Source organism: Bacillus rossius, chromosome 1, assembly GCF_032445375.1.
Source record: "Bacillus rossius redtenbacheri isolate Brsri chromosome 1, Brsri_v3, whole genome shotgun sequence".
NCBI lineage: Eukaryota > Metazoa > Arthropoda > Insecta > Phasmatodea > Bacillidae > Bacillus > Bacillus rossius.
Window position 1 is genome coordinate 347,854,660 of NC_086330.1, and position 16,031 is coordinate 347,870,690.

At 49.0% G+C, this 16,031-nt stretch overlaps 1 protein-coding gene across 2 annotated transcripts in view; it reads right to left on the reverse strand.

Moving 5' to 3' along the window:
- Positions 1–1,723: 1,723 nt before the first annotated feature.
- LOC134528194 (uncharacterized) overlaps positions 1,724–16,031 on the reverse strand; it is a 72,621-nt gene continuing 58,313 nt past the window's right edge. For both annotated transcript variants that reach the window (XM_063361584.1, XM_063361585.1), the window contains exons 12-14: positions 8,116–8,375; positions 2,823–2,930; positions 1,724–1,883 (exon numbers count right to left, since the gene is read on the reverse strand). In XM_063361584.1, the coding sequence (XP_063217654.1) occupies positions 1,754–1,883; positions 2,823–2,930; positions 8,116–8,375 (498 nt within the window). In that variant the 3' untranslated portion in view covers positions 1,724–1,753. The remainder of the gene's footprint in view (positions 1,884–2,822; positions 2,931–8,115; positions 8,376–16,031) is intronic.

Sequence of the window (16,031 nt, forward strand, 5' to 3'; positions counted from 1 at the left end):
TACAACAATTAACCATTCCGATCACGGCCTTAAAGTACCAAGCATTAAACTCTGAATTAGTAGGTTTTCTTATAGTGGTTATGTTTTTGTTCAAATGAAAAAGCTCTCTAATGATAACAATACTATTGCCCACATGCATAAAATATTTCTGAGTCGGATATTAGCATAGACATTTTATATAAAAAGACAGCAGAATCTTTACACAGGCTGCACAAATACATTTTGCCATGCCAAATTCATCATTGTATCTTAATATAAGCTACATATTTTGCTATTTTATACACGTGTGCCATAATTTATGTCAAGTTAAACTACACTACATGAAATCGTTCTAATTGTAGGAACTGTCAAAAGTATACTATACACCCAGCATATAAATTAAACATGTGCTATGAGAAGCATTTAAGTTACTTTAAAATTGTTTGTTCTCACTTCCCTTGATACATGTTTATTATTTGTATCGGTTTAGTGTTTACAGATGTGGCTTCTGTCAAAAAATACTGCACTATTTTTTTTTGTTCCAGTGTGTGTGTCAGGAAAACAATTTAATTATTCATATAATTTTTTTTTAAATGTTTATAAATACAACTTTGTACGGAGTATACCAAGACAACAACTGCTATGTGTGCAATAACCTATAATATCCTCTGCTGATTTAAGTCAAAGTAGTTAAATTTTGTTAGCAATTATCATAATAGTCGTGCTTAATAAAATTTAGTTAAGAGTAACATAAGAGTAGCGGCGGGACGCAAGGTCGGGAGAAACGCGTTCACGTGAAGAAAGCAACGTCCGCGCGCCACGAGCCTACCGCCTCCTGCCTGTGACGTCACGGACATGTTGTAGGGCCTTGAGTCTCGGTGGTGTTGACCGAGCACACGTGAAACGCCTGCAGATAGTCCACCCGCTGCGCACGAATTGCAGACGGGTAGCCTTTCCGAAGGGATTGTTTGTCGGTTGAGCTAATACAAGTATACAGCATTCCAAATCATCTGCAGATATATTAATTCTCACTCGGTTTTTTCTTTAAGTGATGTAAGCGTCGAAATTTAAAATTAATTTTTCTAGTGTCTTTTAGTTTTAAGTCGGATGCAATACGAGCTCCGTCTGTGTTGAATTTTGAGCAATTTTTAACGGAAACAACTGTCGTAAGTCGATTGCTAAATTTTTGACAATCTGCGTTACAAAGCATTTATATCGGATATTGTTTACTTATGACGTTATTATAGTTATATTCTTTAACTCTGTTTTAAGCAAAGAATTATTTATACCCGGCCGTTTGTTTCTAGTGGCCAGGATTCCTGGATTGTGGGTTTAAGGTCACATATTCGATTCCCGACCGGGAAATACATTTTTCGCACTTCAGGGCTGGGTGCTGTAGGTTCTTCCATTTCTACACAACCGACAATAGAATCATCCTACCATGAGAACAACGAGTGCGTATTTGCTTTCCCTCTCCACACGTGGTGTTATTTAGCTTCACGGAGCTCAGTATATAGCATAGGAACATATCATTAATATTAGTTGGAGAAAATTGTTTTTATATTGTTCATTTTATTACAGTTCTTCATAATTGTTTAATTAACGGACTATATACATTTTGTTTTCGTTAATCGTCTTAAAAGTACCAGTTTAATAAATATAGTAAATCATTTGTTAATGAAAGACACCAGCCGATAGGAGAGGCAAAAAAAAAAAGTTTCAGCTTCCTCAGAAACTCGTTGGGTAACCCGAAAACCATATTTTTGTTCTATTTTTAACACATCAAGATTTTCTTGCAAAGGTAATCTTTCTCTTTATTCGTGTATCCGATGAGGATGGCGAGTTTTCTTCTCAGTGTCTCCACTTCTGCTCTCAGCTCCGCTGTTTCTTCGGGAGTTTGTGGGCTGGAACACAGGTGACAAAAAATAAATTCAAAGAAACAGCACCTAGAAATCTCCTTTACTCTTTTGTTTCGTAGCTCCCACTCTCTGCTATAACGGTAAACAGAGATGGCTAGGGAAATTAAGATGAATGAGCTGTTTTAAAAATACACTGATAAAAATTTTCAGTTTTGATTTACGAAGAACGCTGGTTAAAAACCATCCAGGGATATTCACAACGAAACTTTGGCACGAAATCGTGTCTCGAACGTGGTTAAACAGAGTTTATTCCCAAAGCTTTTTAATGCGGATCAGGGATATGAAATCTTTAAATGCAACGTGGTGTGTTGGTGACCAACATTATAATTATTTACTTACTTTAACATACTGGCGATAACAGATAGTTAAATTCAAGGAAATGGTTTTAAAAACATCAAATTTAATTTGCAACACTATCAACATAATGATGTAAATAAATTGTATTTAGGATAATGGGTTAGACGTATACAGCAGTTATTCCGTGTAAAATTTTACAATAACGTAAGCAGTTGAGTATGTTTGTGATTCTAAACTCTAAATTACCAAAATAGATTTTTTTTATTTGCAAGCATGAATTATAAAAATATTATATAAAATGTATACGTGGACAATGTACCTTACGCGAATCCAGTTTATACCAAAGCTTTATAATGCAAATCTTCAATATCAAAAATATTTTTTGTAACTGTACGGTTTAAAATCACAAACACAGTAAACTGCTTACTTTATTTTATTTCATTACTATAACTATACTATTAGATTTGTTACACAGAGAAATTTCTCCTGGAAACAATGTCCCTAAAATGCTTATACATATTTTCAAAAAACAAATATGTTTTGGTAATTGTACAGCTTTGCATCACACACAAGTATAATTGTTTTCTTTATTTTTGTATTTTATGTTAAAAAAAACCGGTCACTTACTCTCTTCTCAGGTCCCTGTAGAGCTCCAACAAGTGAGTCGGCAGCGAGTAAATCCTGCTGCCACAAAATAGGGACAGCATGTCCTCCTTTTCCGTGAATCCTTCCAACCTGTAACAAGTTGGAAAAAAAAAGTTAAAATGGTTACATATACATAAAACCAAAGAATTCTCTCTCACAATAAATATCGTAGACTTTGGCGGTCATTGTCTCAAGTATCTTGGCTTCTGGGTTGCAGCCGCGTCCAAGACAAATATATCACCGACGTTTCGGTCGACATTACAGTCGCCATCATCAGGGTAGAATTACCTACTGAGATTATTACACGTTCTTCTGCCTTTAATACACTCGCCTGAGAGGAGTGTTTCCCGATTGGGTGCAGCTGTGGCCCACAGTACGTGCACTGTTAAAAATGTGCACTATAAATTCACTGAGACCTATGGTTGAATTTTATCGAGGGATCTTCGTAAAATTACGGATATATTCGTAGATATGCTGATAAAACAAAGATCAACGCACGGTAATTATCGTGGAATATTAACAAAACCATCAAAACCTGGTTATGTCTTCAGCAGACGGTATTTATTGTACCCAGAGTTTTTTCAACCTGTTTTTTTTTTTTTAACGTAACACGGAACTATGAAGTCTAAATTTAACGTAGTTTGTACAAAGAAAAGTTGATAGGTCTGTTAATTTACTTTAATTTTTTATTTTGTATTAAAGCAAACTTTAATCTCTGTCATGAAACTTGTGTCATATTTGGCAGTTCTCAGAAATAGTATACCAATGGTCTACGAATTATTCTCAGAAATCAGGAAATTTTGTGGATTCGTCTAGCCTCAGGGAAGAATTTAAAGTTATAAGTTTTCTTTCCCATTAGTTATTTGCTTAGCGAGAAAAATTTTATCCTTGTTAATTATCACTACCTGATTCGCTTACTTCTCTGCTAGCTGGGAATCGTCTCACGGTCGTAGAGGAACGTGTCTAAATAACTGTGGTACATCATGAACAACAGTGCGAGAGTGTGAAGGTTGCATTCTAACTTGCAACTAAATGAATTCGCAAAATTTCCGTATCTCAAATTATTCTGCTACTGTAGTTTTCCGTCAAAAGGGTTTGTAAACAACTTAATGTGGTTGTCATTGTTTGTAAACAAACCTTATGTGTTGCTTTGCAAGGGGCAGTTAAAAAATAGTGCGCAATAGTGGTAGAAATGTCGAGAGAAAAAAAAACGACTTCCTGATGCACACAGCTAACACAGAATTAAAATTACATATTACTAGGGGCATGCCTATCAGACTGCAACGAGGTATACCCGCACCAGCTGTTTCTTCCTGGTGATTGGCAACCGTCTGCGAGAGAAGTCGCTGCCAAACTTGACCGACCCACTCAGGACGCGTTTTATTCCTCACTGAATTACAGTGATTGGTAGAGAATGGAAAAATTGGCGCTTTCGATGACCTCTAGGATAGACACCACAACCCCCTACATACTCAGGCAAATGCCACCTGCTCATTGGCTATTGACTCGTGACACCTGTCAACTGGGACCCTTCGAATCGATATTTTTTTTGGTTGAAGGTTTTCCATTGGCTCAAAGTCCTTCAGATAAACTGTAAGCCAATCGCAGAAGCAATATAAAGGTACAGTTGTTTGGATTCTAGCATACCGTTAAATGAATCCGCGATTTTTTCCGGTCTCTAGTGATTGGTTTTGTAACAATCGACATGTACGTGAAACAAACTCACCCAATCACGAAACACAGGCGATGCTACAGTGTTTTAACGTTCAGCTAGTCTCGGAATCATTTCGCGAAATATGCATCCCCCCACATATTACTCAAAGTACTTCGAAAGACTAAGTTTTAATGCAGCACGTGTTAGATGTGTTTGGTGACTACTTACTCAAAAACCGGTAGAACGTCAAATATCAACAATGTGCTAGTGAGTGTCTGTTACTGTAAAATTTTAAAGCGAACGCATGCGCTGTGGTTTAGAGGATGTATTTTCCACGAAAAGATTTCGAGACAAGCTGCATGGTAAAACACTGTAGCTTCGCCTGTGTTTTGTGGTTGGTTGAGTTTGTTTAAGGTGTATGTCAATTGTAGGGACACGAATGAAAGCAATTTTGTGCAGAAGCAAACTCGTCCTGATGGGCCAGTTCAAAGGTGGCGTTGACTCCTCTTGCAGACGGCCGATAATTAAACGAAGAAACTGTTGGCGCTGACATACTTCACTGCAGTATAACGAGAGCTCGGACTGTTTCGCTAAAAATATATGCCCCTAGTGTTGGGCTTTGCGACAAGTCAGACCTCCGGCTACATAAAACTGGTCCGGGTGTTACATTCATTACCACTTTCAGAAGTTTTCTGGGCGCTATAAATACACTAAACTCCAAAAAAAAAAATGCTGTAGATGAGTAGAGACGGGAAAATAACGCGGATTCCTTTCACGATCTGATAGAATCCAAACAACTGTACCTTTATATTGCTTCTCTGATTGGCTCACAGTTTATCTGAAGGACTTTGAGCCAATGAAAAACCTTCAACCAAAAAATTATCGCCTCGCAAGCGTCCCAGTTGACAGGTGTCACGAGTCAATAGCCAATGAGCAGGTGGCATTTGCCCGAGTGTGGAGTCTATCCTGGAGGTCACCCAAAGCGCGAATTATTCCAGTCTCTATCGATGAGTGATTTCTAGAGACCGGAAAACTTCGCGGGTTCAGTGACCTCCAGGATAGACTCCACGATCCTTTGCACACTCGGTGAAATGCCGACTGTTCATTGGCTGCTGACTAGTGTGAGTCGTCTCGACTGGGTAGCCTGTGATTCGATACTTCTACGACTGGGGGTCTTTAATTTTCCCCACAGACCTTCACGTTAACAGCGAACCAATTGTAGAAGATGCACAAAGCGAATTTTTCGGGTCTCTTCATGAGTAGTCATGAAATAGGTATATGAGTAATCAACAGAAACCCATGGGAAGAAATTGGTTTCTTAGTGTTTCACAATTCGATTTATCGGTGACGTCTTGCGACTTCCGTGCTAAATAAATGACAGTGTTTTGTTATTGCGTTAGTTGAGTGTTGCGTTGGTGCGACGTTGCGTCCCTTGCGTAGTTTATAAACCCGGCCTATTAAGAACTGGAAAATGCCACGGTTTCACTGACCTCAATGCTAGCTTCTACATTCCTCTGCATACTCGAATGAAGAACACATGTTCACTGACTGCTGACTTGTTGATACCTGAAACGGCTCTACTGGATGGCCTGTGACTTGTTTCTTCTTTAGTTGATAGTCTCTTTTTGGCCCACAATCGTCCAATATAAACTGTAAGCCAATAGCGGAATCAGCCAAATGTTACAAGTATTTGAATTGTAGTGTATCACGGAATGAACCGTGAACATTACATGGTATTTATTAATCTGTGATTATCCAGAACGACTCTTGTATTCTGCACATGTCACCATCATTGGCGTACGAGTGTCAATTAGAACTTTCGAAGTCAGCATGCATAAATGATTACATGTGTGTTTCTTCACAAATGGTTCTCCAACAGACAAATGATTTTGCTTATTCGTGTGTAAAGTTATGTTTTGACTTCATACACGTTTTAGTATGAAAGTAACGAAATATAAAACACAGCGTTTTAAGTAATAAATGTAATCTCACTCCAAAGCATCAGCCGGCGGACCCACCCGAATATACCCGAAGATTAACGAAAGGCAAGCCACAGACTACCAACCCACAAAATTTTAAATTCATAATAAATGCGTAGAGCTTGGTGCACCGTACATTCCAGCATGTCACAACCTCGTCGTATCTAATTTCCTCCCTTAAGAGATCCACGGTGAATTCACAATTAAAATCATTTATGCGTTAGAAATTACTGCATATTTAAAGAATTCTCGAGAAGAATGCTCCTCAACTAAACTAAGTGTATTTCATAGTTCCAGATAACTAAGTCTTCGTAGAAAGTGCGTCTTATTTCGAGCTATGAGCTACGAAGCAAATAGGGCAAACATTCACATGGTATGAGTGGGAGTGTTTATGGCTGTATGCTTAACAAGTTGGTAAATTTTGAAGGTTTTGTTAGTACTCCAAGATGATGACTGTGAGTTTTTTGCCTAAAGTAAACTCATTACTTGTAATTTTACGAAAATATCGGTAGAGGCACGTATTTTTGGCGAAAAGAATTCGAGACTAGCTGTGCGCTATAGTACACGCCCAATGTTTGAATACAAATCACAGACATTCGGAAGGGAAGCTGAAAAGTACTGATTGGCCCAGTCAAATAAATACAATGGCTTCTCTTGTAGACGGCCGCCAATCACAAGGAATAAACCTCGGGCGTAAGCATACGTTATAGCGGTCTATCGAGTAGAGACCGGAAAAATCCACGGATTCATTACGTCATAGGATAAAATTCAAATATATATACCTTTAAAGTGCTTGATTATGGTTCACTGTGCATCAGCCAAAGAAGCATCGATTCACAGGCAAGCCAGTTAAGAGGTCTCGCAGTTAGCAGCCAATGAACTGACTTAGTATGTCCGCGTACATAGATTACTGTGTAGTCTATCTTGACGGTCAAACTAAACGCGAAATTTTTTTCGTCCCTCTTTTTAAAACTTGTCATACATAATAATATGGACTGAATTAATTCAGGGATTCAATTACCTCCTTGATTTACTCCACGACCTTCTGCATACTTTAGTAGCTACTACTGCTGGATGCTAATTTGTGAGACGTCTCGACTGGGTAGCTTGTGATTTGATGCCTTTTGCTTGATGGTCTCTCATTGACCTAAAGTCCTCCGGAATAACTGTGAACAAATGCAGACTCAGCCCAAATGTATGTTTATTTGAATTTTAGCATTTTGAGAAATTAATTCGTGAATGATGACCGTTCAGTAGTTTTCGCGAGAAAAAATATATATATATATTCTGCCCCTAAGAAACTGTAAGCTTAAGAAGACCCCATTATTAGAAACCGGCAAAATTCGCGAATTTATTTCGCGACAGGCTAGAAGCTAAACACGTTAACCTCATTCCTGCTTCTGTTAGTGAACCACAGTTGGCTACAAGGACATGAACAAATGAAAAAAAAAAACAACTTGAGACGTATCGAATCACAAGAAACCCGAACACCAGGCTTTAGAAGTCAGTAGCCAATGAGCAGGTGGCAATTTTATCGAGTACGTAAAGGATTGTGGAGTCCATTCTAAAGGTCCATGAAACCGCGAATATTTCCAGTCCCTATCCGTGATTGTTTTCCAAAACAACGTGGAGGGACGCCTACGCGATGCTGAAGATCCTGGTGTAGACGTCGGTGTGCACGTCCTGGACTCCGCGCAGGCCGTAGAGGAAGAGCGGGTCGAGGTGGTGCGGCCGCCGGTACAAGGCCTGCCCACCGCCCAGCAGCGCCGACTGCCTGAGGCGGGCGCACCTGGTGGACACCACCAGCAAACGCACCGAGCAGTCGTCCAGGCGGTCTCGCAGCCACGTGGTGGGGCCGCGGTGCAGCCGGCGGCCGAGCTGCGGATCCTGGCAGTCGTACACCTGCCGGGGAGACACAGCTCAGTGACACGTGGTAGTGGCGGCCAAGCTGCGGGTCCTGGCAGTCGTACACCTGCCAGAGAGACACAGCTCAGTGACACGTGGTGGTGGCGGCCAAGCTGCGGGTCCTGGCAGTCGTACACCTGCCGGGGAGACACACCTCAGAGAAACGTGGTGGGGGCGGCCGAGCTGCGGGTCCTGGCAGTCGTACACCTGCCGGGGAGACACAGTCAGTGACACGTGGTGGGGGCGGCCAAGCTGCGGGTCCTGGCAGTCGTACACCTGCCGGGGAGACACAGCTCAGTGACACGTGGTGGGGACGGCCGAGCTGCGGGTCCTGGCAGTCGTACACCTGCCGGGGAGACACACCTCAGAGAAACGTGGTGGGGGCGGCCGAGCTGCGGGTCCTGGCAGTCGTACAACTGCCGGGGAGACACAGCTCAGTGACACGTGGTGGGGGCGGCCGAGCTGCGGGTCCTGGCAGTCGTACACCTGCCGGGGAGACACACCTCAGAGAAACGTGGTGGGGGCGGCCGAGCTGCGGGTCCTGGCAGTCGTACACCTGCCGGGGAGACACAGCTCAGTGACTCGTGGTGGGGGCGGCCGAGCTGCGGGTCCTGGCAGTCGTACACCTGCCGGGGAGACACACCTCAGAGAAACGTGGTGGGGGCGGCCGAGCTGCGGGTCCTGGCAGTCGTACACCTGCCGGGGAGACACAGCTCAGTGACTCGTGGTGGGGGCGGCCGAGCTGCGGGTCCTGGCAGTCGTACACCTGCCGGGGAGACACACCTCAGAGAAACGTGGTGGGGGCGGCCGAGCTGCGGGTCCTGGCAGTCGTACACCTGCCGGGGAGACACACCTCAGAGAAACGTGGTGGGGGCGGCCGAGCTGCGGGTCCTGGCAGTCGTACACCTGCCGGGGAGACACAGTCAGTGACACGTGGTGGGGGCGGCCAAGCTGCGGGTCCTGGCAGTCGTACACCTGCCGGGGAGACACAGCTCAGTGACACGTGGTGGGGACGGCCGAGCTGCGGGTCCTGGCAGTCGTACACCTGCCGGGGAGACACACCTCAGAGAAACGTGGTGGGGGCGGCCGAGCTGCGGGTCCTGGCAGTCGTACAACTGCCGGGGAGACACAGCTCAGTGACACGTGGTGGGGGCGGCCGAGCTGCGGGTCCTGGCAGTCGTACACCTGCCGGGGAGACACAGTTCAGTGACTCGTGGTGGGGGCGGCCGAGCTGCGGGTCCTGGCAGTCGTACACCTGCCGGGGAGACACACCTCAGAGAAACGTGGTGGGGGCGGCCGAGCTGCGGGTCCTGGCAGTCGTACACCTGCCGGGGAGACACACCTCAGAGAAACGTGGTGGGGGCGGCCGAGCTGCGGGTCCTGGCAGTCGTACACCTGCCGGGGAGACACACCTCAGAGAAACGTGGTGGGGGCGGCCGAGCTGCGGGTCCTGGCAGTCGTACACCTGCCGGGGAGACACAGCTCAGTGACACGTGGTGGGGGCGGCCGAGCTGCGGGTCCTGGCAGTCGTACACCTGCCGGGGAGACACACCTCAGTGACACGTGGTGGGGGCGGCCGAGCTGCGGGTCCTGGCAGTCGTACACATGCCGGGGAGACACACCTCAGAGATACGTGGTGGGGGCGGCCGAGCTGCGGGTCCTGGCAGTCGTACACCTGCCGGGGAGACACAGCACAGTGAAACGTGGTGGGGGCGGCCGAGCTGCGGGTCCTGGCAGTCGTACACCTGCCGGGGAGACACAGCTCAGTGACACGTGGTGGAAGCGGCCGAGCTGCGGGTCCTGGCAGTCGTACACCTGCCGGGGAGACACACCTCAGAGAAACGTGGTGGGGGCGGCCGAGCTGCGGGTCCTGGCAGTCGTACACCTGCCGGGGAGACACACCTCAGAGAAACGTGGTGGGGTGGGCCGAGCTGCGGGTCCTGGCAGTCGTACACCTGCCGGGGAGACACAGCTCAGTGACACGTGGTGGAAGCGGCCGAGCTGCGGGTCCTGGCAGTCGTACACCTGCCGGGGAGACACAGCTCAGTGACACGTGGTGGGGGCGGCCGAGCTGCGGGTCCTGGCAGTCGTACACCTGCCGGGGAGACACACCTCAGAGAAACGTGGTGGGGTGGGCCGAGCTGCGGGTCCTGGCAGTCGTACACCTGCTGGGGAGACACAGCTCAGTGACACGTGGTGGGGGTGGCCGAGCTGCGGGTCCTGGCAGTCGTACACCTGCCGGGGAGACACAGCTCAGTGACACGTGGTGGGGGCGGCCGAGCTGCGGGTCCTGGCAGTCGTACACCTGCCGGGGAGACACAGCTCAGTGACACGTGGTGGGGAGGCAGAGCTGCGGGTCCTGGCAGTAGTACACCTGCCGGGGAAACACAGCTAAGTGATAATTCACACACCGTATTATAGTTATGAGCCCACGAGCGTGTAAATATTTCGAGTCCAACAGAGAATACGCTAGTTAAAAGAAATTCAAACAAATATCGTGCGTGGAATATTGTAAATTTATACCTTCTGAAACAATTTTTTTTCAACATGGCCTCGTGGCTGTGTGGTGAGCATCACTGACAACAAACCGACAGGTTTATTGTGGTGTTTTGATTGTTTCGGGGCGTTTTTCGGTGTTTTGGTGGTTAAATTCGGATTCCTGGTATTCATTTGCGCTTGGGGAAGTGTTTGTGAGTGTTTTCCTGCGCGAAATTGCCTCTACTCTGCATTTTGCGAAGTTCGTCCAAAGGTAAACAATGTGTTGGTTTCTATGTTCAACCTTCCATTCAAGATCGGGTAGATGGCTGTTTCACCTGTCATGGCCTTTTTGCTGATGGCTTGGTCAAGATATGTTCTGCTCCCTTTACTGATGCTAATTTTCCTCGCGCATATTTCTGCTTTTTCTCTTGTTTTTGTTCTGGGCGTTGTCAATATTGCTGTTTCTTGTTTCTACGAGTGTTTTTATTGGTTTGTTTTTGTCGCCTGCTTTTGCGATCTGTTAATTGAGTTGTATTTTGGTGTTTATTTGTTTCTCTTGCTTGCTGGGTGTTGTTGTGATGGTGTTTTGCCTTCTATATTGATTGTTTTTTTCCTGTTTGCTGGTCTTTTTGCCATTTTGTGCTTTTTACTATGGCTGATTCTGATCCAGTTTCTGGGCTTGGTGATGATTCTCAAAGTGATTATCCTCCTGTTTCGCTGCACGTGGCTGGGTTGGGGCGCCCATGACCCTACCAGCTCGTCTCTCTCGGCGGCGGCGTCCTGGGCCTCGCTCTATTGTGCGGCGGTCTGGGAGTGCATCCCAGTGTTCTGTTTCTTCATCCTCTTGCAGTCCCGAGCGCGGTGGTGGTTCCCCGTCGCTGTTAGTGGATTGCGGTCGTGTCATCCCCTCTACCAGCTGCCTCCAGGCAACATTGACGACTTCTACTGTGACCACGGTGACGTGTTCGTGTCCTCTCTCATCTGCTGTTGTCTCTTCTCCGGTTGCTGTCTCTGTTCCTGCTGCTCAACCACCACCGCCGCCAGCTACATCGCTAGCTGGGCCGCCTCCTTCGCCGCCTGCGCCCGGGCATGGCCTTCCGTCGCTGGGTTTGACGCCGTTGCAGTTCGCTGGCCAGGCGCCTCCCAGGCCACCTTCGGTGCTTCGTCTGCCGGCGTGGATGCTTTTGATTCTTCTGCGCCTTCTTCTAGTGTGTCTTTTGCTGGCTCTCAGCATGTTGGTGCTGCTGTTCCAAGTCTTCCATCTGCTGGGCCTGGCCTTCCCGCATCGTGTCAGCCATGTTCCGTGTTTGGTGTTTTGCCTGGTGCTTCATCGCTTGCCACCTCATTTTCGCCTGCTGCTGCTTCAGCCCCTGGTGGGCTTTGGACGAATTTGCCGTCTGTGGCCCTCGCGGCCATCCAGGGTTTTGATTTTCGGCCTCCTTCCTCTTTTCCGTCCGTATCACGGCCATCTGTTGCAGTGCCTGCCGCCTTCAGGAATCCGCCCCCCCACATTTCGCTTTGGGGATAGTGGCACTTGTGTATCTGCCGCCAATGTCACCTCGCAGACCGTGCCCAGGGATGTGCTGGAGGGTCGCCTGGGGATGCGTTCCTTTGGTGATGGTGTGGTTCACGATTGGGCTGCTGACCTTAATGAGTGGAAGGACGGTGCATCTGCTCTGCATACTGCAGCTTACACCAGCGGGGATGATGCCGTGACGCCGCCTAAGCAGCAACATCCGCGGCGTGGGGCTATTGTGCAGTTTCCTGCCTTGCCTCAGTCGACTGCTGGTTCCTCTCACACTGCTGCCGGTGTGCCTCATGGGAGGGCTGCTGCATCTGAGGCTGCATTCCGTGGCTGGTGTCATCATCCATCTGCTGCCCGTACTGCTTCTGCTGCCTCAGCTGCTCCGCCGTCTGAGTCTGGGCAGACTCCTTTGCACTCCAAGAAGCCCCCGCTCATTGTCTGTCGTGGCGGGCTGACACCGACTGCCATTAAGGACTTGGCTGCTCTCGACAGCAATTTTCATCTGGTTTTGTTGCTAAGCACTACCCTTCTTCGTCGACTTACCAGATGGCTTCTCGTGACGACCATTTGAAGATGACGGAGCTGCTTCGGGCTCGGGGTGTGCGCTTTCATTCCTGGACGTGCCCGTAGGATCGGAATGCTCGGGTGGTTATTCGGAACCTCCATATTGATACTCCAGTGAGTGACATTTCCGACAGTCTGACCGAGATCAGCATTCGGCAAATCCGAGTGTTGCGCATGTCGTCTGGTGGTCGTGCTCATGAGCCCTACCCATTGTTTTTGGTGGTTTTGGAGGGGGCGAGTCAGCTCCATCAGGCTCTGAAGATCACTCGTCTCGGCCATATGGGCTGTCTTGTTGAGGTGTTTCGGGGGAATCGGCGGACTGTGCAATGCTTTCGTTGTCAGGGCATCGGGCACACATCGCATAATTGCAATGAGGATGTGGTTTGTGTGCGCTGCGGGGAAGGTCACGCCTCTGCTGACTGTCCTCGTCCTCCATCTGAGAAGAAGGGTGACCATACGGCGAATTACTCTGGCTGTCCTGAGAGGGAGAAGATGATCACCTCCAGGGCGGAGCGGCAAAAGGCGAAGGCAGCTTCGGCGCAGTGGGCTTCCCAGCAACGCTCGCCACCTGCGACTGAATGGCAGATTCCTGGCAGATCTTTTTCCAGTGTTTTTTCTGGTCGTCGCTTGGATGGGCCTCTTCCCCCGGCTGCTTCGGCTGGGGGCCCCGATTCTGCTCCTACTCTGGATTCGCTGCGCGATATCGTCGATATGTTTCGCCGTCTGGATGTGTGTTCTTTGCTGGTGCATTTCCGGCGGGCCTTGGGCGGCTTCGGCAGTGCGGCCACTTTGGCTGACAAGTGCGAGGCTCTCCTTGCTGGCCTGGGTGTCCTTCTTGAGGCGCTCAACTCCTTCTCTGCTGTTTTTCCTTTGGCTCCTTCCTAGCCCTCATGAGTGCCACGCTTCTCTTGTGGAATTGCCGCTCTCTCCTGTACCGTCTTGCTGAGTTCCTGGCCATGTTAGATGAATTTCAGCCGATGTTCGTTTGCCTCACCGAAACGTGGCTGAGGCCCTGCAGTCCCCTTTGTGAGCCCGGTTACACTGTGCACCGCTGCGATCGTGCCGATGCGGCCCGTGGCAGGGTCGCCATCTTGGTTCGTGCTCGTGTATGCCATTATCGCCGTCTTCTTCCGTGGGGTATGTCCCTCGAGGCGCTGGCAGTCCGGGTCACCGGTGTCGGTCGCTCTTTCACACTTCTGGTCCTCTACTTGCCTCCGCATCGGGCTTTCCCTTCTGCCGATCTTACTCTCCTGGTTCAACTTGATTCATCTCTCGTTTTGGCCGGGGACTACAACAGCAAACATACCACATGGGGGTGCACTGTCACTGACTACCGGGGGCGTGGCCTGGCTCGTTTTGCTGTGGCGAACGACTTGCGTATTTTTGCGCCAGCGACTTTCACCTTTGTTCCACCTTGCGCGAACCAGCGTGCTTCCGTTCTCGATCTGGTTTTGTCCACTCCCGGCATTGACGTGTCTCATATCTTGGCATATGACCGTCTGGACTCTGACCACTTACATGTCATTGGTTGCCTTCAGGTTGGTCCTGTGGGCTTTGCCGAGGGTGTGCAGTGGGATTTCTACCGGGCCGACTGGCGGCAGTTTTGTGCTGATCTGGATTCCTGCCTCGATCTTTCTGTTGTGCCTCGCTCTCCCCAGGCGCTTGATGCTGCTGTGCCGTCTTTTACTGCGGCTATTCTTGCGGCCGCGAATGCTGCTGTGCCCCGGCGTCGCCGGGTGCGTTCCGGCGCGCCCTTTCCACCGCACATTCGGAACTTGATCAGGTTGCGCGATCGGTCCCGCGCCCGGTGGCAGCATTCCCGCCTGCCTGTGGACCTGGACCTGTTTCATGCGTGCCGCCATCGGACGCGGTGGGCAATTTCTGTCTGGCGTGCGCAACTGCAGCTGCAGAAACTCTGTGGGCTCTCTCTGGAGAAAGGTACAATTTGGAAGTTTGTTCGTCGCCTACGTGCTGCCCCGAGGGATCTTCCTGTGCTGACTTCTGGCGGGGCCTCCCTGGAGGATCCTGCGGCAAAGGCTGTTGCGCTGTCGGAGGTATTTTGCGCCACGTTCCAGCCGGTGGCGGTGCCTCCGGGTGCCCCTGGTGCTGACCTGGGCTCTCTCCGCTTTCGCCCTGCCGAGGTGCCTGAGATTCCACGTCACCTGCTGACCACTCAGCGGGAGGTGTCCCACGCTTTGGGTCACCTGAAGTTGGGGAAGGCTGCCGGCGCTGACCTCTTGCCTGCCCAGCTGCTTTGTTCTCTCTCTCACAAAGGTCCCGTATTTCTAATGCAGATCATCAACGGCATTTTCCTTATCATGCATTTCCCTCAGCCCTGGAATCTTGCGGTGGTTGTGCCTGTATTGCGGCGTGATGCTCCGCCTGCCTTGCTTTCTTCCTACCGGCCTATTTCGCTGCTGTCGCTGTTGTCCAAGGTTGCTGAGCGGATTCTGCTGTCCCGGCTGATGCTGTTCACCGATATGCTCGGAGTCCTGCCTGACACTCAGTTTGGCTTTCTGCGCAGACATTCGGCTCTCCACGCTGTTGCTTCAGTGGTGGACTCCGTCACCGCGGGTTTCTGCGCGCATCAGCACTCTGCCCTGGTCTTTCTTGATCTGTCCCGTGCCTTCGACACAGTCCACGATGCCGCTCTTCTCAGCAAGTTGTGCCATTTTCAGTTTCCTGAGAGGCTGATCTCGGTCTTCCACAGCTTTCTCACCGACCGGTCCTTTCAGGTCCGTGTCTCTGGGGTCCTGTCGCCGCCGCTGCCGATTGAGGCTGGGGTCCCTCAGGGGTCCCTGTTGAGCCCTCTTTTGTTCTCCATCTATGCGGCCGACATTCCGTTGCTGTCGAATGCCCGAATGCTGCAGTACGCGGATGATACCACTCTTCTTCTCTCTGGTGAAACTGCCTTGACCCTCCAAGCCCGCGTCCAGTGATCCCTTCGGACGATAAGTACTTACTTTCAGCGATGGGGTGTTCGTCCCAACCCCGAGAAGTCCGCCTTGATGTTTCTGACAAAGCGCCGCAAGCGCCCGCCTGCACCCCTTGTTCTTCTGGGCCGCACTTTGGTTTGGCGACCGGTG